Raw genomic sequence first — 25,007 nt, forward strand, 5'->3', positions numbered from 1 at the left:
TTCACGCCAATGCGCACAGAAAACCAGACCACTGGACGTTGACCATGCAAATATGCGTTGCGCAAAGACTATTTCATGTTAATAAACTTGAAAGAAAGCCAGTCTGCTGTGAAGCGTTGTATTGTTACTACAGCATTCAGGCTAAGCATTGTTTCTCAAACTGATTTCTTTTTCGTATGTAATCCACAAAAATAAGTTCCGCATGCAGCACACCCCGAGACTCGAGCTAGGTTTCTTCTGACCAACTTCACGCACGTGACATAGAAAATCTTCACAATCGCAAAATATTGTATTGTTTCTAAGTCTCATGTTACAGTAGTTACACGTCCATGAAGAAAATCTGATGACGGACGCAATATTATTGTGTGTTCAAGGCAAAGGAACTAGACAATCTCATTTAATTATAGAGCCGGCCGCAAAAGCTGCAGTTGAAATAAACTGATGAAAATCAACTCTGAGAAACTGGAACCAGCCTTTCCCAGAACGAGGACATACTAGGCTATTCCGCACTTCGATTCGAGTGGTTTCAAAGCAGTAAGGCAAAGCGGCACCGTCAAAACTAACCAGGTGTTGCGGAGCCACCGCTGTCACTTGCGACAGATACGTGCGCCTGAGAGCAGCCGACGTCGCTTAGCGCGTTTAGTTCAAAACCAGAACTTACGCTATTGGCTGGCGAAACGGCTTGCTGTTTTTGTTTGGTACTTCACAACTCAGCACGTTACCTGACGTTACGGCACGTCCTAATAAACGCTGCCTTCATTTTTCTATAAGCAGGTGACGAAATGACTGAGTTGTAGACAATTAAAGCCGTGATTTGTAAAAAAACAAGTTTAAATAGATATGACAGGTTTCAACGTGGCCTTCACCATCGCCTGGCCACATTGAATCAAAACACGATGGCGGCGATGCGCGCTTTTGCCAATACTTTTTAAGCAAGCTTGTAACGACTACTGCTTCACACACTGCTCCATCAGCTTTGTTTTTAGTTAGATGCAACACCAAAAATTTGTAATTAGATAGGAATGTCCAGTTTCGCTTTTGGCGCCGCTGCGAAACCAACGGGATTCGGCTTTACAGGATTTGGCACGACTACCACGACGACCGCACCAACGTTTGGAACCGCTACACCTGGTTAGTTTTGACGGTGCCGTTTTGGCTTTATTGCTTTGAAACCACTCGAATCGAAATGTGGAATAGCCTAGTACGTCCTCGTTCTGGGAAAGGCTGCGTACCAGTTATCCTGCTAAGAATTCCGATTTCGTTCTGTCAGATCGCATTAAAATTTTGTAAATCGTCATTCTTATTTGTGCTCTTGGCGTTCGTTTAGTGAGTGAAGTCGCGGGAACAAAGCACAACACGAAAGGATAGGGGAGTGATATGATACGTGTTTCGTTTAGTCGCCGTCCCTGTGCATGTGCTCGTAACGATGGTAATGTCGGCAATTAATGCACACTTCGCAGGTGTCGGCTTTGGTACGACGCCAGCAACGAGCACACCTGCAGCAACTGGGTTCGGCATGACGTTTGGACAGCCTGCGAACACAGCCGCCTCTGGGACAGGGTTCACATTTGGCCAGCCAGCAGCGTCCACTGGCACGGGTTTTGCGTTCGGCCAGCCGGGCGCGACGTTTGGTCAGCCGGCGGCTGCCACAACAACTTCCGGATTCTCGTTTGGCCAGCCAGCGGCAGCTCCTACTGCGGCCACCAGCTTTGGGTTTGGTCAGCCGGCGGCCACGACAACCACTGGATTTACGTTCGGTCAGCCAACTGCAGCCACGACGACCACCGGGTTCACGTTTGGCCAGCCAACTGCCGCCACGACCAACACTGGCTTTAGCTTTGGCCAGCCAGCAGCAGCTGGCACTGGGTTTGGATTTGGCGCGCAAACGACCGCAGCAGCGCCAACATTTAATTTCGGCGGTACCCTAGGAACCACTACGGCTGCACCAACATTTTCGTTTGGAGCTGCTTCAACAACAGCTGGTAGCACTGGCTTTTCGTTTGGAGGTGAGGACAGGGTCACTTGTTAAATGACGTGCGTTGTGCATTGTAGCTTGTGAATGCCTGCTATCAGTATGTCATTACCTCTAAATGTATACGTTTATTTTAGAGAGTCTTAGCTATGCCATATTGTCATAAAAGTATGGTTTTATGGCAAATTATGCCATCTGGTGGAGGAGTAGTACAAGAGAGATAATTACCGCATTACTTTATGGCTGATACAGGCTTGTTATACGTGTGCCAAATTAATGCTGTCTGCGGTGCTAGTACTGCATATTGCATGTAGAGGATTCTATAAGGGTGTGCAAATAGCGATTTTTGAGATTTAATCGAATTGAATACTATGAATGTTCGTTTTCACAATTGATATAAAACAATGTTCATATCTTAGCATTCTTAATGTTAGCGTGTCTGTCATTACATAGCACGTTGTGAAACCTTGTTTCTAAAAAGCACAAATGGAGCATTGGGAACAAGCAAGCAGTTTCTTTGCATGCACAGGACTCTTCAGAGAGTGCGAACGATCACTTCATAGCCGGTAAAATATGGCTTCCTAAGCAACATAAATTCCTCTGCTACACAAGTTCTTATGTTCTATGTCTATATGGTGCCCGTGGGGTTAATATTTACTGTAATTTTGCTTCAACTTTGTTAAAATGTTTTTAATTATTTGCAATTTATTTATAAAATGATATTCATATTTACAAATAGTGACTATTTGATTCTAAGACCAAATCGAATAGAACACTACTGGTAGTTTCGAATATTCGCACATCCCTGAGATTCTACTGTAAGTGGTCCATATCATTTCACACACATGCATGCAAGCCACTCGATATCTTTATGCTATTAGAGGATAGTTAAGTCATTGGTGTTGACCTCGCGTCAAATTCCATACCGTTTTTCTCAGGATTCGGTGCCAACACAACCACAACACAAAGCAACCCATTTGGAGGCACTTCACTATTCTCAACTGGCTTTGGAACCAGTGCAGCCCCATCATTTGGTGCTGTCGGCCCCTCAGCAGCGGCTGCGGCGGCAGCAGCCGCGCCTTCTGCCAGCAACATCACCAACCTGGCGACGGCACTATCTCTGCCCACAGTGTTCAATGACGAGAGGGACACCATTTTGGCCAAGTGGAATCAGCTGCAGGCATTCTGGGGCACCGGCAAGGGCTACTTCTCGGCCACGGCACCTCCTGTGGTGTTCACCACTGAGAACCCCTTCTGTCGATTCAAGGTGGACTACACTTTGTTAGCATTGAATGCACTCTCCCTTATTGCAGTCAGATTTACAGGGAATCTGCAACCCGGTGAATTTAATTTGTTGTGTAGTTAAAAGTCAGGAATCAAAAGAAAGAGTCCTTTGGTGGCATGTGGGATTGAACCTATGCCATGGTAGAAACATTTAGTTCAACGTGCCAACCACTGAAGAACCAACCATGTGCACATTGTGACACTATGTGTGGAATGGAGTTTCAGTGATGCATATTTAAATGACTGCGATGTGTAAACATGTCTTCGAGACAACAGCAAACACTTCCTTTTCATAGATGCACAAAAATTTTTGTGCACTATACAATGAGAGCTTCTGCTAACGAATAATAAAAAGAAGTGAACCAAAAGAAAGAACTAATGAATCATAAGTATGTGTTCAAGCTACGAATATCTAGCTGTGATATCACAATTGCTATGCATTGGAAGTTAGTGCCTAGGCAACAGTCAGGAGCACTGGACATATCTAACCAGTAAGGTAGTTGGCTACATTGCAATGTCCTAATGGCTGCAATAGACAATGTCTTGTAATACAGACAAGTGACAAAACCTGTCGTGAGAAATGGCCATCATGCTGAACACAAATTTGCAGTTCTTGACATTTTCTCACCTAATCACAGTCCCGCATCACATGCATTGGTGTGAAAGCATTGTTTAGGAGGAGCAGAAAGGGCAGACAGACAGCCACAGCAAACACAATTCCAAGCTTTTGAAGGCTGGCTGCTGCGAAATTTGGAATGGCATATAAAGAAGCAACATCTGTGAAAATCTTATGTTTGAAATGCAAGTACAGTAGCCAACCAATTATTCGGGCTCAATGGAGACCTCCACAACGTCCGAATAATCGCGAAACTGAAATTCTGGATTCCCTAGAAAATGAGTGACTTCATTACACAAGTGTTCAAAAAAGGTGTGCTGTATTCTCGGATCGTCATTTTCAGCCTTCAATTTCGTCTGACAAGTGCTAGACACATCGGCATCTATGAGCGATAGCATTCCCGGCACAGTGCCAAGCGCGCTGTCTTTCACATCACTAGTACAAGATGCATCGTCATCTACATGCGACAGCATTCTTAGCACAGTTCCAGTCATGCTGTCTGTTGCATATACTAGCGCAAGATGCATTGACGTCTACAAACGAAGGTATTCTTGGCACAGTGCTGAGCACGCTATCTTGGCAGTGCGGAAACACTACCACCTGTCGATGCATCCAGGGCTAGTCACACGAAATATCACGAAAATAAAACTATCTTCAAAAGCGATCATCCGAGAATATGGCCCAAGTTTGTCAATGCGTAGCTATGCACACATTTGCTTGATTTTGGCCTATACAGTTCGTGGCTGCGAGTTTCTAGCGATGCCTTTTATGCTATTCTTTTTCACGCTTTTTGGGCTTCGTCAGTTGTCAGAGGGACACTACACGCACATTATCAATGAGATCAGCCAGCCGTGAACAGTCGATGATAAGAGCGGAACGGAAATCATTCGACAAATTGCACAAATTGCAAATGGAGCATTTAATAGATGTACTAGCCTTCGCTAGTTTCCGTTTCAAGGAGGCACTGGCAACATGTCCGACAGTCACTCCGGAGACGTATCAAAACGAAATTAGCTCCATTTCTGCTTAACTCGGTGGCCAAATTATCACACGGCTGTGCAGTCAGAATCCGAATTATCGCACGATGCGCCGTAAGGTGTCCGAAATTTCGGTCGTCCTTATACATTAAGTCTATGGTGCTAGTGGTGGTGCAGCAGAGATGTCTGAATAATCAAGCTTGTCCAAATTATTATCGGTGTCTGATTTATCGGTTGGTGACTGTAGACGCATCATTAAAAGCTGTAAAATACAGATGCCTCTGATACCAAAATTGAAAAAGAGAGTCTGCCTTAACAGACAAAAGAAATGATGCAGAACCCAGAACATTGAGAATCTGCATGGCTCCTCGGCATGACCTACCAGATTAGGCAGTGTGTGCAATGCACTGAAAACCTCTGAAGTTGGGGTCTGAAATTTGCACCATATATTTGCTAACCACCATGTGCATACGTCTTGTACTAATGTGCTATTTAAAGGCAGTGAGCGAAAAATTTTGACTCCTGCAGCTATGCCAAGGTTGCTTTAATAGTATAGTTAGCTCTTCTTATAACCAGTTTAGCCAAAGTGAAAGTTTGTCGCAATTTATGCTAAAGGGTTATCACATACTATAGACAGAATTTTAGTCATGTTTCTTCTGTGTGTCCATTTCCTTTGGCAGAAATATACACATTCGAAAGAAATCCGATGTCACAGTGTTCTCTTTCATTCGTAGGCCATCGGCTATAGCCGCTTGCCCCAAGCCAAGCCACAGGACGGCCTACTAGCACTGCTGTTTGAGAAGAAGCTGGAAGAGGTGCAACCCTTGCAGGCGCAGCTGGTTGAGGGGCTTCAGCGTGCGCTGGGCAACAAACCGAACGTGGCTGTCTGTGTTGAAGGTCTCAAGAGCCTTGATGTCAATAGGTGTGTTGTCTTTTGCAGTCACCTTGCATTCATAACTGGGCCTGGTGTTTGCAACACAACCACCGCAACTTTCTCTGTCAAACACTTTAAGGGGTCACAAGAGAGAAACACTATGTTAACTTAGGCTGACAAAGTATTCTCTCAAAACCCTGCGTTCAATAATTTTGCACTAAGAAGTTCATTACTAGGAGAGAAATTGAATGCCAAACTTTAATTTCTTAAATTTCGTGGCAAAGCCCTGGCGTTGGTACGTCGGTGTGACGTCATGGATTTCAAAGTATTTCATATTCAGGCCATTGTGGTGCAGTAAAAGTTAGGAAAACTTGCTAAGTTCAGTCTTTGGCTTCTTTAGAGTACAGTGTAGTCCATCTTTGCTGGTAAAAAATTACTTAGGCCCAATTAGATGCTGTCGAGATCCATGACATCAAGGAGGACGGGGTAAGGGAATTCCAAGGTGGAAGGTGCCACCCATCATTCATTTTTACGTGTTTTCTGACTCATTGAGCCTCCCCTCATGATAAAAGTGTCTTTCTTGGTATTCTAAAATTATACCTATTAATGCAGCTCAACTTATTTTTCTCTTTAGAGTCCCTTAAGAGTAAGCTTGAGGTCATGGCCTGTCTACTCACATACGCATGATATGCAGGATGCTCTCCTAAGGCGTTTAAATGTTGTACTTAAAAGGAAAATTCATAATTTTGGTGACCTGTGGGAGCAGAGTATTTATGCTCATAGTTCTTGGTTTTTTCCTCTTGAAGATTGGTGTGTGTAAGTACTATTCAAAATTTCAAATACGAATCAAACAGCCTTGGTTTTTGAATTCATATCTGATTTGAGAATTCACTATTTGAAATTATCGAATATTCAGTACTGTTAAAATATAGAGCATAACAGCAATTGTAGCCTTGGGGGAGAAAGACCGATGCAAGTGGTGACTGTTCTGAGTAATTCAACCTGCCATGGTGGTTCAGTGGCAAGCGCATTCTGCTGCAATGCACAATGTCACATGCTTTATACCCAGCCACAGCAACCGCATTTCATTGGCAGTGAAATACAAAAATGCCCCTGTACTTGAATTTAAAAAGAACTGCAGGTGGTCAAAATTATTCAGGAGCCCTATGGTATGTCCTCTCTCATGGCCTTGTTGCTTTGTGACATTAAACCCCATGAATCAGCCAGTCCAAATGATTGTGCTGCAGGAGAGCCATGGTTGTAGCGTAGAGACGCTGGTTCTTGAGAAAACACATGAGGCAGATAAATTCTGCTGAATACGTTCAAGTCATTGAATACTTCACATTTAGGCGGCGTACAAGTTTGTTGTCTGAATTCGAGCACAGCAGATTGTACATACTGTCAACTAATGTAATTCAACTCTGATGGGACCGACGAAATTGATGGAATTATCTGGCGGGGCCGAACGATAGGTTAAGCCTATAGAAATACATGGGCACCAGTTGGGTTGTTCGGCCAAGATAGCATTAAAAGAAAAATTGAATTTGCCAGAGTCGAACTGATGGAAGTCTACTGTAATTTTCTATTCTCACCATGTTTCCATCCCTTTAACCCTATCTGTGCCAAGTTTTTAAAATAGAACCATGGAAATTTGAGTTATGTTTAAAAAATGATTCATTGTGAACAGATTTCGATGTTGCAATATCAGCAGCCTATTTGTTATTTTCTGTTGTCTGTTACTGTCAGTATTTTTCATGGGTTTGAGTTGCACACAGACATCACCACAGAAAGTCTGCATGCCAAGCTTGACATTTTTTGGAAGTACAGTGTAATCTCATTGATACGATCTTCACGGGAACTGGAAAATAAAGCGTAGCATCCGAAAATCCTATCATCCAACGTATTATCCAACCAAATCATATTATCGGGAAAGGAAAAAAAAAAAAACCATATCCCGAAAAATGTATTACGCAGAATCGTATCTACGAGGTTCTACTGTAAATCGTACTTTTGTTGTCCTCTGTGTGACGCGTAATTCGTGATACTGCGTGGATAGGAAATCGCAGAGACGCTTGTGGCAAAGCGTTTTCGCCGATCCGTGTCCTCACGATAAAGGCCGTCAGATGCTTGAACTTTTCCTCACACTCATCAATACCAAGTTAAAGCTCTGAGCACAGCTCACGAGAGGTTTTCAGGTCTGATTGTTTACTTGAGGTGTACGTACGCCCAGAAACACCACAATTCTATAACTGAAAAAGTCTGCCATAGCTAACTCTGCGGTGCCATTCTTAAAATCCAGTAGAGCGAGACTTGCGCTGCGCTTCTTCCAACTGCGTGCACACAAAATCAGTTTTCTGAGATGCTGCATTGTCTAGTAGTACTGCAGCATTCACACCAAAATGGTAAAACAACTGGGACTCGTCTGTTGCACTCAGTAGACAAGAGGAATTCCCTGAACGAACGAGACTTGTCATTGGCATATGTATTGGGGAAAATGGCTGGTTGAGTGAGATTTTTTCTTTGCACGGAAAGGGCTAATGTTATCTCTAGTGCTGTGTCATTACACTAGTCTTCTCCAGCGAGCACAATGCTCTATGTGTACCTGGTGATGTCCTTTTCCTTTGTTTATTACTGTCTTTGTCGCAGTGCATCAGATGACTGAAGCCAGTTGTTTGTTATTTACAGGCTCCTTAGTTGACCAGACACTTTGTTTTGAACAGCGTTACATCCATGTGTGCAGTAGCGTTAATAAGTTTTTTTTTTATCAAACAAACTTTACGCAAAGTTTATATTTCACTTTGTTTAGAAATAAGAAAGTATTCAGTATTTGATTTGATATTAGGAAGTCGCTTTTCTCAAATATTCTTATACTGTTCTGATGCCTACTATTCTAATAGCTTTTCTTAAAACTGAAAGTTCTGAAAAAATATTTATGCATCAGCTTTGAAGCTTCATAACCTTTGGCTTGAAAAAAAAAAAAAATTACCGCTTTTGCCTCTAATTGTCCCAAACACTTATGAGGAGCTGGACACTAGTCACGACATCGTTACTGCAGAGTAGTCAAAAGTACTGCTGAACTTGAATGCGAGGAAATTTTTGAGCAATTTTTAGTGCCCAATAGGACTTTGACATACCTTACTTGACATTTGCAGGTGCGAGCTGGTCGTGTACGTAATGGAACGTGCTCAAACAGGACAGACGCGACGGTTTCCATCCAATGAAGTGGTGTCATACCTGGAACAAGCAACTGTGAAGCCCCAGTTGACTAATATGGGCGTGCACTCAACCATTTCCAAGGCAGCCGCATCCAAGGACTGGCTGCAGCACTACCTTGCGAACCCGCCCTGTGGTGAGTGAATGTCTCCTCGAATGGGAGGAGGAGATAGGGCAAGTAGAAGGTGCAGTTTGTGCTTTCCATCACGCTAAGAACAGGTGCAACAAGGCTTAGCTGAAAGCTTCAGTTTTTTTGCTAGTGGGCAACTTCACACTCTTGTTCTTCGACATTTTGTATGAGGAATTTAAGAACAGTACTACTGAAGAAATGAAAAAGACATGCACAATATTTTATAGTGTACTGCAAAAAAGTGGCGGCGATGAGCCCGAGGAACATAGTGAACATTTGGAGCAGAAATGTGAAGTGCAGATGCGTCGATCTGATGCAGTGAGACAGCAGAAGATCTGCAAAACTTCATAACACCCCGCAGCAAAACTTGAAAACATTACTTGCAGTGCAAAACTTGAAGGACTGCTCAGTGGCATTCAATCGAACATTAATGCTTTCGCATTCACAACTCATAAAAAGTGCTTAGGTGTCTTTGGATTTTTGTTTGTGCCGTTGTGTCCACCGAGTTCAACCACCGTCTTTCTCTTTGCAGGCCCTTAGTATTACTGCTGCAGATAACAGTGGTTATTCATTACTGTTTGGTCCATTGCTATTTTTCTGTTACTGAAGTTTATTCATTGCCTAACATTCCTTTATTTTAATATTGAAACATTCTTAAATTTTTGAGTGACTGTACCTGTAATAAAAGCTCCTGGTGTAGCAAACATTTAGCTTCATTTTAACTTGACTGTTAGTACGCATAAGTTTAGATAACCGCTCTGAATCATTGCACAAGTGAAAGCTGTTTCATCTTTAGGTGGTTTACCTTGCCAACATTGTCAGGGTGTCTAGTTGTGGCTGCCATGTTGGATACTGTAGCAGCATTCATTTGTATATGTGTAGTCTCATGAACATGCTTCAAAACATACATGAAAAGGTTTAGATACAGGCTCATGCCAGTAACTGTCAGGTTTAGGTTCACCATGCTTGCACATTACATGCAGTTAGTGTGCACTCAAAGATGTGCCACTGTTGACTGGAGATGAATGGGTCATCACATCTGTGGTGCCACCTGCAAAAGGAGCTGAATGTATAGCCCCTAATTACCAGCCCTTGTTTCATTATTTGTTCGCACTGATTTACATTGTTCTGTGTGCACCTTTCTTTTCTCCCTCATGCAGGCATAGATCCGTTGCTGTGGGAGCAGGCTAAGCTGGACAACCCAGACCCAGAGCGACTCATCCCAGTGCCTATGATCGGATTTGCAGAGCTTCGGCGTCGTTTCAAACTTCAGGAGCATGAGATCAAGCAACATCAGTGTCGACTAGATGTGAGTGAGCTTGTTGCGCCTTCATCGTCGGCACTTCTGGACAGAGTGCAGATTTTGTTCACAGTGTTTGCTTTGCGGTGATGCCCTCTCCCCTCACGCAATACTGCGGCATCAGGTGCTCCCTTTTGCCTGCTGTGCTCCATTGAAGCCCGAGCCAGCAAATGCAAGCCAGCGTCACGAGCGCACAAGGTGTGCTCGTGACTTGGCGTCGCATCAAATGGGAAGTTTTGCTGCTGTAGACGCTGGTGCTTTTTTGCTTAATGGGCCATTTGACGGCTTTGAATCAATACATGGTGTTCTATAGACAAGAACTTCTAAAAAGTTAAGTACTTTGTTATACAGTAGAACCCCACTGTTACGTTCCCGGGTGCTGCGTTTTCCCGGCTGTTACGTCGTTTTCGGCCGGTCCCGGCACAGCTCCCATAGAACCCAATGCAATGGTAAACCCGCTGTTGTGTCGCAACTGTGGGACCGTTCCCACATCATACGTTGCGAACTGCCACCCCGCGCGGCCGAGCGGCCATTTTGACTTTTCATGTCACTTGGCTTGGTAGCTTGACGATCGCATTGGCTGCCCAAAGTGCCGGGGGCGACACCTATGACGTATTTTCGGTTTCTGCCAGAAACAGTATGCCCCTTGAGATCCATATTTGCTAGTTAAAAATGGTGTCTATGACGTATTGTGGCCCTAAAATTGGTTTTGGCTCATAGATGTTCTGTATAAAGTCCAAGGGCGATAATGCCATCGCCGCGTGCTGTATGCTGTACGTGCGAGTGAAAGCGTGCGAGGGGAGCTGACGACCGCGCCTAAATCTCGCGTGCGCAAGAAAGAAAAACGGGGAGGGAGCGCACCTTCTTCCGTTGTGCTCGAGGGGCCGGCGAGGGGGGAGGGATAGCGGGCGGCATTGTACTCTGGCATCAACTGCAAACTGCGCGGCGGCATGCAGTCGCGCGGGCCGTATCTTGAAGGCGATCTGCGTTGGGGCAGAGTCTAGGCAGTGTAGGTGCGTCAGCGGCTGGTAGCTTTGAGCGTGCTGTGTGTTCTCAGCGCTCAGTTTGCGTTGAAGCGATAGACAACAGCACGAAGGTCACTTCACTCGCTTCTGCCGCGGCGCTTCCTCACGCCAGTGTTTGACAGCGTGTGTCCGCGCTCATCGAGTGCGATGTGTTCATGTTTGCCTATGGGCGCTGACACCATGCTTGTTTATAAGCAGCTAATAATTTGGGGTTGCCTTTCTCCAACAATTTTTTTTTTGTAATTCGTCTTTTCAAGCATAATTAGTTACAATAATAATTGTACAAGGTCACTTGTCTGTTTCGTGGCATTGCTGTAGGAGTGAAGGTCACCTGAAATTCTATGCACATTGTTCTCCTTTCTTATGTGTTTACTTTTTTTTTTAATTTGTTTTCATCTAAACAGGCAATTGCCGAGGATATCTCGAAGCTCCAAATTCACCACACGAATACTGCAGCAAAAATTGAAGAACACAAGAGGAAGCAGCAGAACTTGTACCATAGGATACTGAAGGTGAGAGGCAAGAAAGGTAGTCTTGTATAATAGTGGTCATGGTAGCTATAAATTGGTGAGATGATTGATTTACTCATACATATATTTGTTTATTCGTTCAGTCAGTGAATAATTCAGTTATTATTTATTTGAATTTTGAAAATATAGAGTTGAAGAAGAAGACATTTGTGGCGATGCTTTGTCCACATCGCCAATAGTGCTTATAAGGACCAGTAATCAGTATACCTAGGTCATTCCATCAGGGGGTAGAGAGTGCATCCTTTTCGGAAAGTTGTGTGGGAGTACTGTGGCATGTACTGCAGCTTCTGCAGTGCTTTAAGAGGGGGCTCACGCTTGTTCACAACAACCCAGGGGGCGTTATGGCAACATCCAGGGAACTCCCATTGGAAGGGTCTACTCTTACACTGTTGCAATGTGTTCATATGTTCATATTTCCAGAAGGATTTGCTAAAGTTGCAGTGCATGTTAGAATCAAGCACAAAACCAGGATGGCTCTTGCAGTGTCCTATTGTTTTGAACATAGAAAAATTCCAGCTCTGTTTGTTGCTGTCACCATGCCACTGCTTATGTTCACAGCTTAGAGGTTGATAGGCTTCACAAGCATTTGTGTGTGCTGCAGATATGACTGAGCTAGTTGAATTGTTGTTTATTTTGCTATGTTCATCACTCTCAGTACAAATTGAGCAAAACTCAGTATCAAAGAAGATGCTTGGGGAATTTTACTTGCAAACTTTCATGCAAGGTCCACTAAATGCTTTATGCAAATTTATTAAAATCATCTGTTTTCTAATTGTGCATTGGGTGCATGTTAAGGAAGCCCAAGTGTTCAAAAATTAATCCGGAGCCCCCTCTATGACGTGCCTCATAAACACATCATGGCTTTGGCATGTAAAACCCATGAATTTAATATTTTTAATCTGTTTTATAATTGTGCATACGTCTAGGTAAATTATGTCTCAGTCAACATAACTAAACCAATCTGCATTGTTGTATTAAATTGAAAGCATAATAATTTTTTGAGATATATCTAAATACACTTGTCTGGAAGCCACCTTTCAAAATTTAAGTCTCAGATATCAACTGAAAAAGTTGTGCATTGTGCAATGCAAGGAAGCTGTTATTACTAGTAGCAATTGCGGTAAGTGTGTATGCTTGAAATCATCCTTGAGATTTCTGCTTATGTTGTGGTGTACATGGTTGTACAACTTGCTACTGCTGCGGGCTTCATCTGCTGGCTCCAGGACACGTAAAAGAACAGAACCCAGCATGTGCGAGGCAGTTAGTAATCGTCGCTGGATTCTGCTGACACCCATGAGCTCCCACATTGTTCATTGGTCATCATCACGAGATCACATTAATTCCTGAGAAGCTGCTGCCACGTGGCACAGTGACATTGACAGTGCTCATTGACATGGAAGATATACAGAGTCACGATATATTTGAAGAAAAACAGAGTCACTATACAGTTAAACCTGGATATAACGAAATTGACAAATTCCCGAAAAACTTCGTTATAAAGAGGATTTCGTTATATGCAGGTTCGGCACGAAAATTCGAAAAAGAAACGCTTACCGTATTTACTTGATTCTAAAGCGCCCTCCATTGTAACGCGCACCCGTTTTCTGTTTTCGTCGAAGCACTCATCCTTGGAATGTCACACCAGGTACCGGATGTGTGGACGCGTGTCGTTTCGCACAAGCGCGAGGCATCGGAAACAAAGAGCGAGCGCCACGATGGCGTTGTAGCGTCGTATAGTGTTACATAGAACCCCACTGTTACGTTCCCGGGGGCTGCGTTTTCCCGGCTGTTCGTTTTCGGCCGGTCCCAGCACAGCTCCCATAGAACCCAATGCATTGGTAACCCCGCTGTTGCGTCGCAACTGTGGGACCGTTCCCGCATCATACGTTGCGAACTGCCACCCCGCGCCGGCCCGAGCGGCCATTTTGACTTTTCATGTCACTTGGCTTAGTGACTGGACGATGGCATTGGCCGCCCAAAGTGCCGGGGGCGACAACTATGACATATTTTCGGTTTCCGCCAGAAAAGTATGGCCCTTGAGATCCGTATTTGCTACATAAAGATGGTGTCTATGACGCGTTGTGGCCCTAAAATTGGTTTTGGCTCATAGATATCCCGTATAAACTCCAAGGGCGATAACGCAGTCGCCGCGCGCCGTATGCTGTATGTGCGAGTGAAAACGTGCGAAGGGAGCCGACGACCGCGTCTAATCTCGCGTGCGCAAGAAAAGTAGGGAGGAAGCGCGCCTTCTTTCGTTGCGCTCGAGGCACCAGCGAGCGAACGAGGGGGGAGGGATAGCGGGGCGGCGTTGTACTGTACTCTGGCATCAACTGCGTACTGCGCGGCGGCGCGCGGTCGCGCGGGCCTTATCTTGAAAGCGATCTGCATTGGGGCAGAGTCTAGCAGTGTAGGTGTGTCGGCGGCTCGTAGCTTTGTGCGTGCTGTGTGTTCTCGGCGATCAGTTTGCGTTGAAGCCATAGACAACAGCACGAAGGTCACTTCGCTCGCTTCTCCAGCGGCGCTTCCACACGCCGCCAGCGTTTGACAGCGCGCGTCCGCGCTCATCGAGTGTGATGTGTCACAGCATGTACCAGCGGGTCGGCAACATCAACTGGAAAAGGAGAGAGTGCCGGCTTGGCGGGCTAGGCCAGCTGCAGCAAGCGGCAGGATCAGGTTTGAATGAAGGGAGGGGGAAAGGTCACGCCCGCGGAGGCAAGATCGCCGGGTCAAGAGATGCAGGCCCGCCTCGCACACGCACGCACGCACACGTGCGCTCGCTTTGCATTCCGTCGCGGCGGACAAGGTGCTTCCGGTTGCCGCTCCCGCAAAAATGACAATATTTGGGGCGAAATCTCTAGGCTGTCGGAGGGGGAAATTCGTTATATCGAGGGGGTCGCCTGCTGCCACTTCGTTACGTAGAGGTCTCAAATACATGTGCTTCTATGGAGTAATGGCGGGGAATAGAAAAACTTCGTTATATCCAGGAATTCGTTATATGGAGGTTCGTTATAAGCAGGTTTAACTGTATATTTTTAGTATAGCAGAAGATGCTTGTGTTAACTCTAGCACGCGACGCAATGCTAACGTTCTGGTACGCTACAGAACAGTTATGGGTTATATTGATGCCAAGGCTGGTGTAGCTTCTTACATTCTCTAAAGGAACGTTATCAAATAAGTAGTTATGGCAAGCTTCATTCCCACGGGAGATTTGCATAGATTTACATTTTATAATTTTAAGTTCCATTTGCCTTTTACGAGACCAGCCAAGCAATGTGTTTAAATCATCCTGAAGGGAGAACACATCCAAGTCATTAGTAATTTTACAATATATTACACATTCATCTGCAAAAATACAAAGCGTAGATGAGATGTTATCAGGCAGATCAGTAATCTAAATAAGGAATAAAAGGGGCTCAAGTACTGACCCCTGTGGGACCCCGGATTTAACAGGTGTTAAGGTTGCATGAACTTCATTAGCATTTACGAATTGCACTCAGTATGTTAGGAAGGCCTTAATCCAATGAAACACATTAAGGTCAATATTTAGTGCACTGAATTTGAATAGCAGTAGGGTGTGGTGTACTTTGTTGAACGCTTTAGAAAAATCAAGTAACATGCAGTCTGTTTGATATCCTCCGCCTAGATTGGAATGCAGATCATTAGTAAAACAAAGGAGCAGGGTGTCATAAGAGAACATTTTACGAAAACCGTGTTGTCTGGAAGTGAAGAAGTTCTTGGACTTGAAGTAACCTATAACCTGAGAGTAAATAACATGCCCCCTTATTTTACGAGGAGCTGCTGTCAAGGAGATGGGCCTATAACTAGAAGGGTTAAGGGTCTCCCGAGATTTATGAATTGTAATTTTGGCCGTTTTTCAATCTAGAGGCACTGTGTGTTTAGCGACTGAGAAAAAATTAATTGCAGTAAAATACAGTAATATTCATTAGTACTATGTAAGAACTTAGTGTCAATTTCATCTACACCACATGATGATTTTAATTGTAATTTGTTTGTTATTGCTTTAATGCCGTTACAATTAAATACTATGGGATCCACTTGAGAGTAGTATTTCTTTCGGGAAAAGGAGTAACATGTGAGAAGGTGAAAATGCCCGAGAAAATGTGTCATTTAGCACTTCAGCACAGGCTTGGTTGGGAACAGCATCTCCAGAAGGTGTCATTAGTGCGAGCTTTGTAGTGCTATTTCCCTTAACAGTACTCCAGAATTTTTTATTGGAGTTCGCAAAGCACAAGTAAACCTAATGCACACCAAATATTCGTTTGGGCGCCCGCGCGCATCGTCCAGAAGAAACACGGAATATGCACGTATCAATATAAACCCAATATAAATCCACACAGCATTGACCATGGTGGCACCAACTGGATGAGAAAATTTTTAATTTAGGTTGTGGCACTATCTATATGAAATAGAAAGTTCTAGCAAAAGTTCATAATTTATGCCCTCGAAAATTAGGCAGCACGATTGTTGTGTGAGGCACACCACCAAATCTCAGAGGCCTTGTAAAACTTGTACAGTTTCTCTCCTTAAGCCTAAAGCGCTGAAAAATCGAGAACAAATCTCGGACTCGGAGTCCGGTTGTTACTAATACTTCGTTGTCAAAGCACCATGACACAAATCCAAAGCAAATACAAGAAGGAGTTGGGAACGAATTGTCCAGATAGTGCAAAAGGACAACTTGATAGATTAGAAGCAGAGAGTGTTCACTTTGACGGTTGCCACCATGTCACCCTGCGGCAGGCTGCCCTTATGTGTGTTAGTGTTGAACGCTGAATCTCGAAAATAGCATACGCTTGTAACAGCCCTGGCGTACCTTACGTACTGGACATGTGCACTGTAGATCGTGCAACGCTAATGCTAAATCCTTGCGTTTGTTGCCTTGCACTGTACTAAATCTCTTTACTGTCTAAGCTATACCAAGAAATCCTGTCTAAATTTCCCACTTCACATTTTGTACTGTGTCCAACGCCACTTCACTTTGAATAATGTGTTGTAAAATACACTCAATCATGTCCATAAAAAAACTTTAAGTGAAGCAGTTTCATTATAAGAAGGGTGTATATATGAATTTTCACCACTTACCTGTGCTCAGGTCATGGTTCACCATGAGGTCAGCCGCAAGATGGGCTTTGCGATACAGCCTGAAGAGGAGCATCTGCGGACGATGCTGGAGTCCAACCTGGCTGAACTGAGTGCGCCGACACAATTCAGGGTATGTCTTTTAATTTGCTAATTAACACATACTTGCCCTTTGTTTCCTTCATACTCAATCTATTCTTGCTAATTAGCACATACTTGCCCTTGTTTCCTTCATACTCAATCTATTCTCCGATGAGCTGGTCCAAGAGCTGTATTTGCTGTGTATTACATTCAGGGGTGTCACTCTTGGTGCATGGTAAACAGCAAATGCCTAAGCTATTAGTATTGACTGTGACAAATCTGACAGTGTGCAGTCATTCGTTCCATATGCACCATCCTTTAGATGTGTTGCTATCAAGTGGTCAGTTCTTCAAGGTCAAGAGATAAGTCAGTGACCTTTCATTGTGTTTTTGTCCATTTTGGCCATTCCTGTGTGAAAAAAATTTCCGAAAGTTGAGAAGTTGAGTCCTTGGGGGAGAAGGAGGGGGGGGGGGATGCTTTCAAGCACAGTGTGATCCTTGTTCATTGAATTCATTGGTGTGACACAGAGGTAGTCAAAATTTAGAATGCCTCAGGTTGCTGGTGCAGGAATTTGAAAATGACATTGCCACCATTTTATTTTTCCGCCTTCTGCCTTACTCACAATAAAGGGACACTAAAAAGAGCAATACGTTGAACTGTATTAGTAAATTACCCTTGTACAATACCAGAAAAGTCGCTCTCATCATGAGAGGAGGCTTGGTAAGTCAGAAAAGATGCAAGATCAAGAGATGGGTGGCAAAACGGGCTTGAAGTTACCATACCAGCTCTCCGTGATTTCATGGATTTTGACAGTGTCTGCTTGGGACTAGTTAATTTCCTGTTGGTAAAGGTAGAATACATTGTATTCCAAGGAGTGAAAGACTGAACTTTAAGAGCATACCGTAGTTTAAGAACATACATTGAAATCCATCATGTTGCATTGATGTACCGGCGTTGGGTTTATAGGCCTAAAATTCAGAAAATGGAACTTCAGCCTTCATTTATTCTTTTAATGAAGCTCTTACTGTGAAATAACCAAAAATAAAGTTCTAAAAGAATACCTTATCAGTCTAAACTGCCTTTGTGTTTATTAAAAAGGTCTCTTTTAAAGGGGTCCTGGATCACTTAGCATTTGACGTTAAAACAGACTATTTCAGAAATACTGTGCCACAAAAAGTACTTCAATGTGTTCAACAGAAGCAGAGTTACTGGCAATCAAAGATTGTCTGTGATCCCCTTTGTGGTGCTCCTGCTCCTCCTTCTTCAATGCCTTGCACTGTGAAGGCTGCGGCGGAGTGGGGTGGGGCTCACAACCCTCCGCCCACTAAACATCACCGTGGGGAGCAGCTCAAATTTGATTTTGGATGTTCACGTAGATGCCACTACTTCCGATTTTGATACCTACGTTGCACCAAACTCACTGGCTATCCCTGAGCTTATGGTTGAGTTCACGATGTCTCATGTACCATGAGTACCACATTTGGTTCCGCGCTTATCTCTACGACAATCACACAATTTCTGAGGGTCAAATTCTTCTTCACGTTTGCTCGTGCTAGTACGTTGGCAGTGCGAGATGCTGCACTCCGGACTTGCATTGAAAGGATTCCTAACATTGAAAGGATTTCTAGCTTCGACCATAATGGTGATACACCTCGAGGGTGTGCAACTTCGGAAGATGTTTGCACTCGGGCCTTGAGTCACATCACCCACAGATATTGATAAGAGCACACTGTTCTCCTTAGCGAGTGGCAGCGATCTCAGTGTGTGGGCTCGTCGTGGCAGCCCCACAGTGGCAACAGTATCTACTCGACGCTGCAGACACAGCTATATGCTACTGTAGGGGCTACATATGTGCACGACAGGGTTGAGTAGGCGCTCAAGCTCAAGTGCTCCAGTCTGGCTGTGCTACATGGTGTGGACCAGCTTTGTCTCGCACCAGCTTGACCGACAGATAGTCGTCACATCCAAATTGCACATTTTGTGCGATAGCTCAATATGAAGCAAAGTCTGCCAAGGCATCTAGCCAGGAGTATCTAGGAGTGAGCGCTCGTTGGCAAGCGTAAGTCTGGTCTTACCTAAAGTGTTGCATGGTCAGAGGCTAGTCGACAATTCAAAACTAATCAAAATTAGTGAGACCCAACGGCTACGTCACCAATAAGCAGTCTTGCCAAAGTATAGTTCCTACGCGGGCGTCCACAGCTGCACATGAGCGGACGATAGTCAGCTTCTTCCGGAAGTACGTAATTTTTATAGAAACTTGAAAGCAGATTTCAGCCTGTTTATAAAACTGCATCAATAAATATACACGCTAACAGTAAGAAGAAGCGCACTGATCCAAACACCTTCTTGATTGATGTCAGTTTTTGGCCAATAGCAGCTGCGTATGGGAATCTGCTATATGTATGACGAAATATAGCAACCCAAAAAGAGTGAGGAGGAGGCTTCTGTTGAAAAGAGAATGTCTGAGAAAAAGGTGACTGTGCTCGGCTTGCGAACTCTACGTGCCGCACACGGCTGTAAAATTTGGCTGAGATGTTCACAGCAGTGTATGCTATCCACGGACTGTATTTTTTCACCAAGCCCAAGGGGTGGGGTTTTTTCACCAAGCCCGAGTGATGGTTCAGGACACCTTTACACTTTCCTGCCCACGGGAAAAGGAGCAGTTTTTGTGTATACTTTTTGTGAATACCTTTTTTGAGTTTTTTCCTATCACAGAGCATGCTTTATACTAAAGTGTATACAGTTGAAACCCGTTATAAGAGAGGCACGGATATAATGGACAATCAGTTATAATGGACACTATTCGCCCACACGGGTTGGCCACCCTATCTCTCCCATTAATTGGACCTCTTTTGTAAGAGACATCGAATATAGAAGACAATCGGTTGTAAAGGACAAGTTGTCATAGTGGGCTGTTGATGGGAATAGGCACGGACAAGAAAGTGTTAAGCAGTAGGGTGCGCATTTTCTGGCACAACCACGTAGCATCATGAACGCTTTTGCAACTTTGAACCTGTTATCTGCTTGTGCCATCTGCGTTTGGCTGACAAATATTAACATGCTCTGTGTGCGCCCGGCCTGGAAAGCAAGCTTTATTCCAGCCACAAATTTAATTTTTATTTCATTTTCAATTTATTAGGGCATTTTGACAATCCCCACACAAGAGAAGCTAAATTACATGTTAACTTTCTTTCGTGTTGCACTTTGAACTGGCAGAGCCAGCCAATATTGTACGTTGAACTGAACATGGCAATATTAGAGCAGAAACCGCAGAAATAACCTGACCTATGCAGTACGTATAGTGTGATGCTTGTGATAGTTTGAAGTGACATATGCCGTAATTACATACATAATAATTACATACATACCTTATACCATGTTTGTAGTACGTCTAATGCCATAGTGCAGAGAATCACAATAGTGACAGGTGCAGGTGAAAATGGAAAATATGAGACTGCATTTATTCATCTCAGCATGTAAGAATTGCGAGCATCGAAGCAGACACATTCTCTCTGAAGCAACAGAGGCTCATGTTCCGTCAGAAGCTGAAGCTGTGATGAGTGGTTTCAAACCGCAGGACTGCGGAAGGTGAAGAAGATCCTGTCTTCATCCTGGTCTGGGTGAAGAAAGGGCTGAACTGTCTCCAAACCGGTCCTATTTCTCTATGTCAGCCAGCAAGAACAGCTAACGAAGGCTAAGCGAAGAAAACTGGTCTTGCACTCCTTTCACCACGCCTAAAGAGCAAGTGTGCTCCCATGTTGTTGCCAAGAGAGCTTTAGCTTGTAATCTGGAATGCCGGTTTACTGCAGACCTACATGTGACCCATCTTGTAGCACAGAATTTAGCCAGAAAGGACACAGGGCTATTATGGCAGTCACCAACAATATTCTACTTAGCTGCTGGCGTAAAGTGTTGGCGAAGCCATAATTGGTTAACCTGCAGTTTTTTATTTTCCTTGGACAAGAACACCTATGTCACACAATAACACTTTAAATTCATTATGGTTGGATAAAGCGTCACAACACACAAGATGTCGCTACCAGTATCGTTACTGCTGTTCACTTCTCTAGTAACCTAGTATGCCGCCAACAGTATCAATTCTAATGTGGAGAGAAGAGAAGGTATGCCCTTCAATTAATTGTTTCATACTCATATGTGTATGTACTCATAGTCAGTTGCATTCTTTTTGTAATCTTTTAATTTAGTGGCATTATTCATGCTTTGACCAAGTAATGTTGGTAGCAAACAGTGCTGCCAGAGGGAATACTTCCTTTGTAGCGGGGCAGTAACGGTCAAACTGCAGAAAGGCTTCATGCATGAATGTCTGAACATGCCAGCTGAAGTGGCCGGCAGTTTTCCAAAAGCTTTCGCAATGGCTACACCCAGAAAGCTCCAAATGCAGTAAAGAGTATGATTCCTGTGCATTGTTGTTACGCAAGGCAAATCATAGGTTTAGCTTACATACAGCTACTGTAGGTTCCCAAATACGGTAACTTACAAAAATTGTATGTCGGTGAGACTGGTCAACACATCAAAATCTTTGACTCACTGACGTTGTTGCGTGTGTGCTTCTGAAAGGCTCTGTAAAAATCTCAAACAAAAGTAACGTAAAAGTGAGCAAAGCATTCTCCTCTGAATGAAAATCTTTTGCAGGGGCGCCTAAACGAGCTGATGTCACAGATCAAGCTGCAGAATAACCAGATGACATTCACTGACACGACAATACACTGCAGCCTCGACCCGAATTCCATGAGCCAGCTCAAAGAGGTAACTATCTTTTTTTTCTCTGGTTGTTAACGCATTACTAATTCATAGTTCTGTTTATATTTGGTTTGGCTTGTGTCTACATACCATAAAGTAGCAGGCAGGTACAGTTTAAATCTCAAGGAAGCAATTTCTCTATACTTGGTGTCTTGTCAGAGTGGGCTGGTGCTAAAGCAGACAAACTTTACTGAAATAAAGGGAATGCACTAGTGTTGGAAGCTTTCTTCAAGGCGAGTTGCACCATATAAGAAACAATTTTCTCACTCGTAAACCTAGAAATGCAAAACCTGGGCCATTGATAGGATAGACTGTTTGGTCTTTGTTTCATTAGTTTATTAATGTTTTTAGTTTCCTAAATGTAAATAGTGTACATGAGGGCAAAGTAGGGCTACTTGATAGAGCAACATTTTTTTCATACTTGCTTATTTAACTAACCGAACATCACACTCTTGTACTGTAAATAGTTGTGTAGTTCCGTGCTTGGTACATCTGGTACAATTGCAGAAAGTGCTTTATATTGTCACCCTTTTTCACACAGATTATTGTGCTGTAGCCTGTAGCCCCCTATCTTCGCAGTATTTTTTAAATTCTTTTGTTAATACTTTTTCTTGTGACAGCTGTAATTTACACGCTTTTGCCTATTAGTTTACATGGTCGACTGCTTTGAGCGTGTAGTTTTCATGTGTCTGTATTGCTTCTGCAAGTAATAATGGGCCAAAACACAATAACATGATCTCTTATAGCTGGCCACAGTTTTCTAAAATTATCATTTCTAGAAACCACAGCATTCACCTACAAATGTTTTTTTTTTTTTTTCTAATTCTTAAGCCAGCTTTCCTCTAAGGCATATGTAAATTAGTTTTTCAAGCTAGTAGTGGTGTAGCCAGTTCTGAAATGAGTGGGTATGTGTACAGCTGGTGCTTCTATGATATGAAAGACATAGATGTATCATTCGCAGGAAAGCCGTGTGCAACAGACAAGTGCTAGTGTGTGCAGTTTGTAGCTTGCAAACCACTGTTTTGAAAAATGTGCGACATGGAGAAGGGCACCGGAGCATTATGAAAAGGGCTTACATATTGTTCTTCAGTTGGCTTCTTAAATTTCAAGCTGCGGAATTTCAAAACACTTTTGCTAGAGCTACTTTGTGGTCGCTTACCATTTGCCCTGCATTTCTTGCTGGCCATTGATCATGCAGTAGAATTTTCATGTTGTGAACCTCCTGGGATCAGATCGGAATAAGATCGGAATAAGTACTTAGATTGGCAGAAATTTGCATGACGAAAAAAATAAAAATAATAATAATCGAACCCGGATATATCGAACCCACATATAACGAATTATTGGGTATAACTAACAGCAGTAAAATCCCCCTGAAAACATTTGTATAAATTTTTATTTATATATCTAAATACCTATATATCGAACTTTTCTGTGATCCCCTTCAGATTTGATATATCCGGGTTCGACTGTAGTTCGCAGTGGCGAACCAAGCTGTGACTTTTGAAGAATTTGCTCAGACCTGAAATTCTTACCTGAAATTGTACCACCAAAATTTTGGAGCATGCACAGTTATTGCATAATTAAGTGCTGCAGTCAACTGATACAAAACCAGTGTAAGGCTGGGGATTTTATTGAATGAATGGGGGGGATCTTTATTCTCTATCGCAAGTGTTGAGGCACATTGAGAGAAAAAGCTCAGCAGAGCTTGACGGTGTCTCGACCCTTACATTTCTTGGCAGCTAAACAGCAGAAACATAATAGGCACCGAAAGTAATACTACATCAAACTCAACAAGTAAAAAATGATGAAACAAAAAGTGCATAAATACAAAGAATAGAAATATACGTACGCTGAATCTAAAATATAGTGCACATCAGCGTAGCAGTAGGGATGAGTGATTTAGAAAGTTTGCTAAATCCAATCTGGTACAGGATAACAAAGATATACCGCCGCTCCAAATACTACGTGCAAGAACAGGGAGACAGTGGCACAGCATTTGAAAGCCACAATTAGTATGCAGTATTGCTGTAAGTTAGCAGTGTTTGCAATGAATTATGAATACAGTCAAACCTCGATTTAACGAAATTCGCGATGTAACGAACAATTTTTATTTCCCCATCTTAGTTCGATTGAATTTACGAGACTTCGATATAACGAAGTTTTTTGCTGCAAGTACAACTTCGTTACATCTAGGTTTGACTGTGCTACATGAGGAGGGTAATTTGACTTTGTGTGTATCTGTTTCAGCACCTGAACAGCCAGCAGAAGGGCATCTTTGAGTTGGTGAAGATTATTAAGAACGATCTTGAAGAATTGAAGAACATTGAAAGCAGTCTCCAAGTGGCAGGTGGCCCAAGAAGATAGCAGAGCAAACAAATAGGGGATACCCAAGATTCCGCTTGGAAGATTTCTTGCTACACATAATGCCATAGGGAAAATAACATCACAACCTGCATAAAAGTTGGGAACATGCAAACCTTTCTATGACATTGTACTCTGCAGTGAAGCTTCATTCAGAAAAGTCTGCGAGTAGAATTTTTGGATATCCCCTATTTGTATTGTGATTTGCTGCCTGAAGTTTTAAAGACTAAGCTATATTTTTAGCAGCAACAGTGTAAATTGTAAGATAATAAAGTGAGCATCAGCCTGTCCTCTTGCAGTTGCTGAACTGGTTGTCATGCATGCTTGAGAAGTTAAAATGCCTTGTTTTGCTTGCTGTGATGTGTCATGAATACATCTCTTAGCCTCAGCACCAATAAAACAATCTGTCAGTGTTCAATTTTTATAGCTGCAAGTGATGTAACAGTCTCTGTGGACACTGTGTGGCACGTAGAGGTAGTGAGACTCACTGTTGGTTTGGCATTTAGTTGTTTGCTAAAGCACCGCTTGCTCTCATCACTACCTATGTGTTTTCCTGTGCGCGCTCGTGAGCACCGTTGCATTAAAAACTGTTGGGTCACACTTTGTTGACTCAGCAACACCTTTAAAGGAGTACGGACCTGACATTTTTTACTTCTCATTTTTATTTGTCAATTGAAGGTCTCAACCTCAGAACCCTATAAAAAATACTGGCAAGCCTCGGAATGCTCAAATAATTTACTGCAATAACTTTTCTATGAACTAGTTTCCATTTCGTTTTCTAGG

The 25,007-nt window shown here is 43.2% G+C and overlaps 1 protein-coding gene across 1 annotated transcript; it reads left to right on the plus strand.

Moving 5' to 3' along the window:
* The first annotated feature begins 874 nt into the window (after positions 1–874).
* Positions 875–24,514, plus strand: LOC119450216 (nuclear pore complex protein Nup54). Its single transcript, XM_049665721.1, has 10 exons — positions 875–1,131; positions 1,461–2,006; positions 2,911–3,239; positions 5,584–5,771; positions 8,876–9,072; positions 10,227–10,375; positions 11,796–11,903; positions 17,032–17,151; positions 21,753–21,866; positions 24,111–24,514. The coding sequence occupies exons 1-10, from the start codon at positions 1,023–1,025 to the stop codon at positions 24,225–24,227; spliced, it is 1,977 nt and encodes a 658-aa protein (XP_049521678.1). The 5' UTR covers positions 875–1,022; the 3' UTR covers positions 24,228–24,514.
* Positions 24,515–25,007: the final 493 nt, after the last annotated feature.

Source organism: Dermacentor silvarum, chromosome 4 (assembly GCF_013339745.2).
Source record: "Dermacentor silvarum isolate Dsil-2018 chromosome 4, BIME_Dsil_1.4, whole genome shotgun sequence".
In the NCBI taxonomy this organism is placed as follows: domain Eukaryota; kingdom Metazoa; phylum Arthropoda; class Arachnida; order Ixodida; family Ixodidae; genus Dermacentor; species Dermacentor silvarum.

What these genes read in the sequence shown, in the direction of transcription:
- LOC119450216 (XM_049665721.1), top strand. Translation starts at nt 1,023, where the DNA reads ATGTCCAGTTTCGCTTTTGGCGCCGCTGCGAAACCAACGGGATTCGGC. An exon ending in CACTGGCTTTTCGTTTGGAG is followed by an intron (nt 2,007 to 2,910) that starts GTGAGGACAGGG and finishes CGTTTTTCTCAG; the next exon opens with GATTCGGTGCCAACACAACC. An exon ending in AACATCAGTGTCGACTAGAT is followed by an intron (nt 10,376 to 11,795) that starts GTGAGTGAGCTT and finishes TCATCTAAACAG; the next exon opens with GCAATTGCCGAGGATATCTC.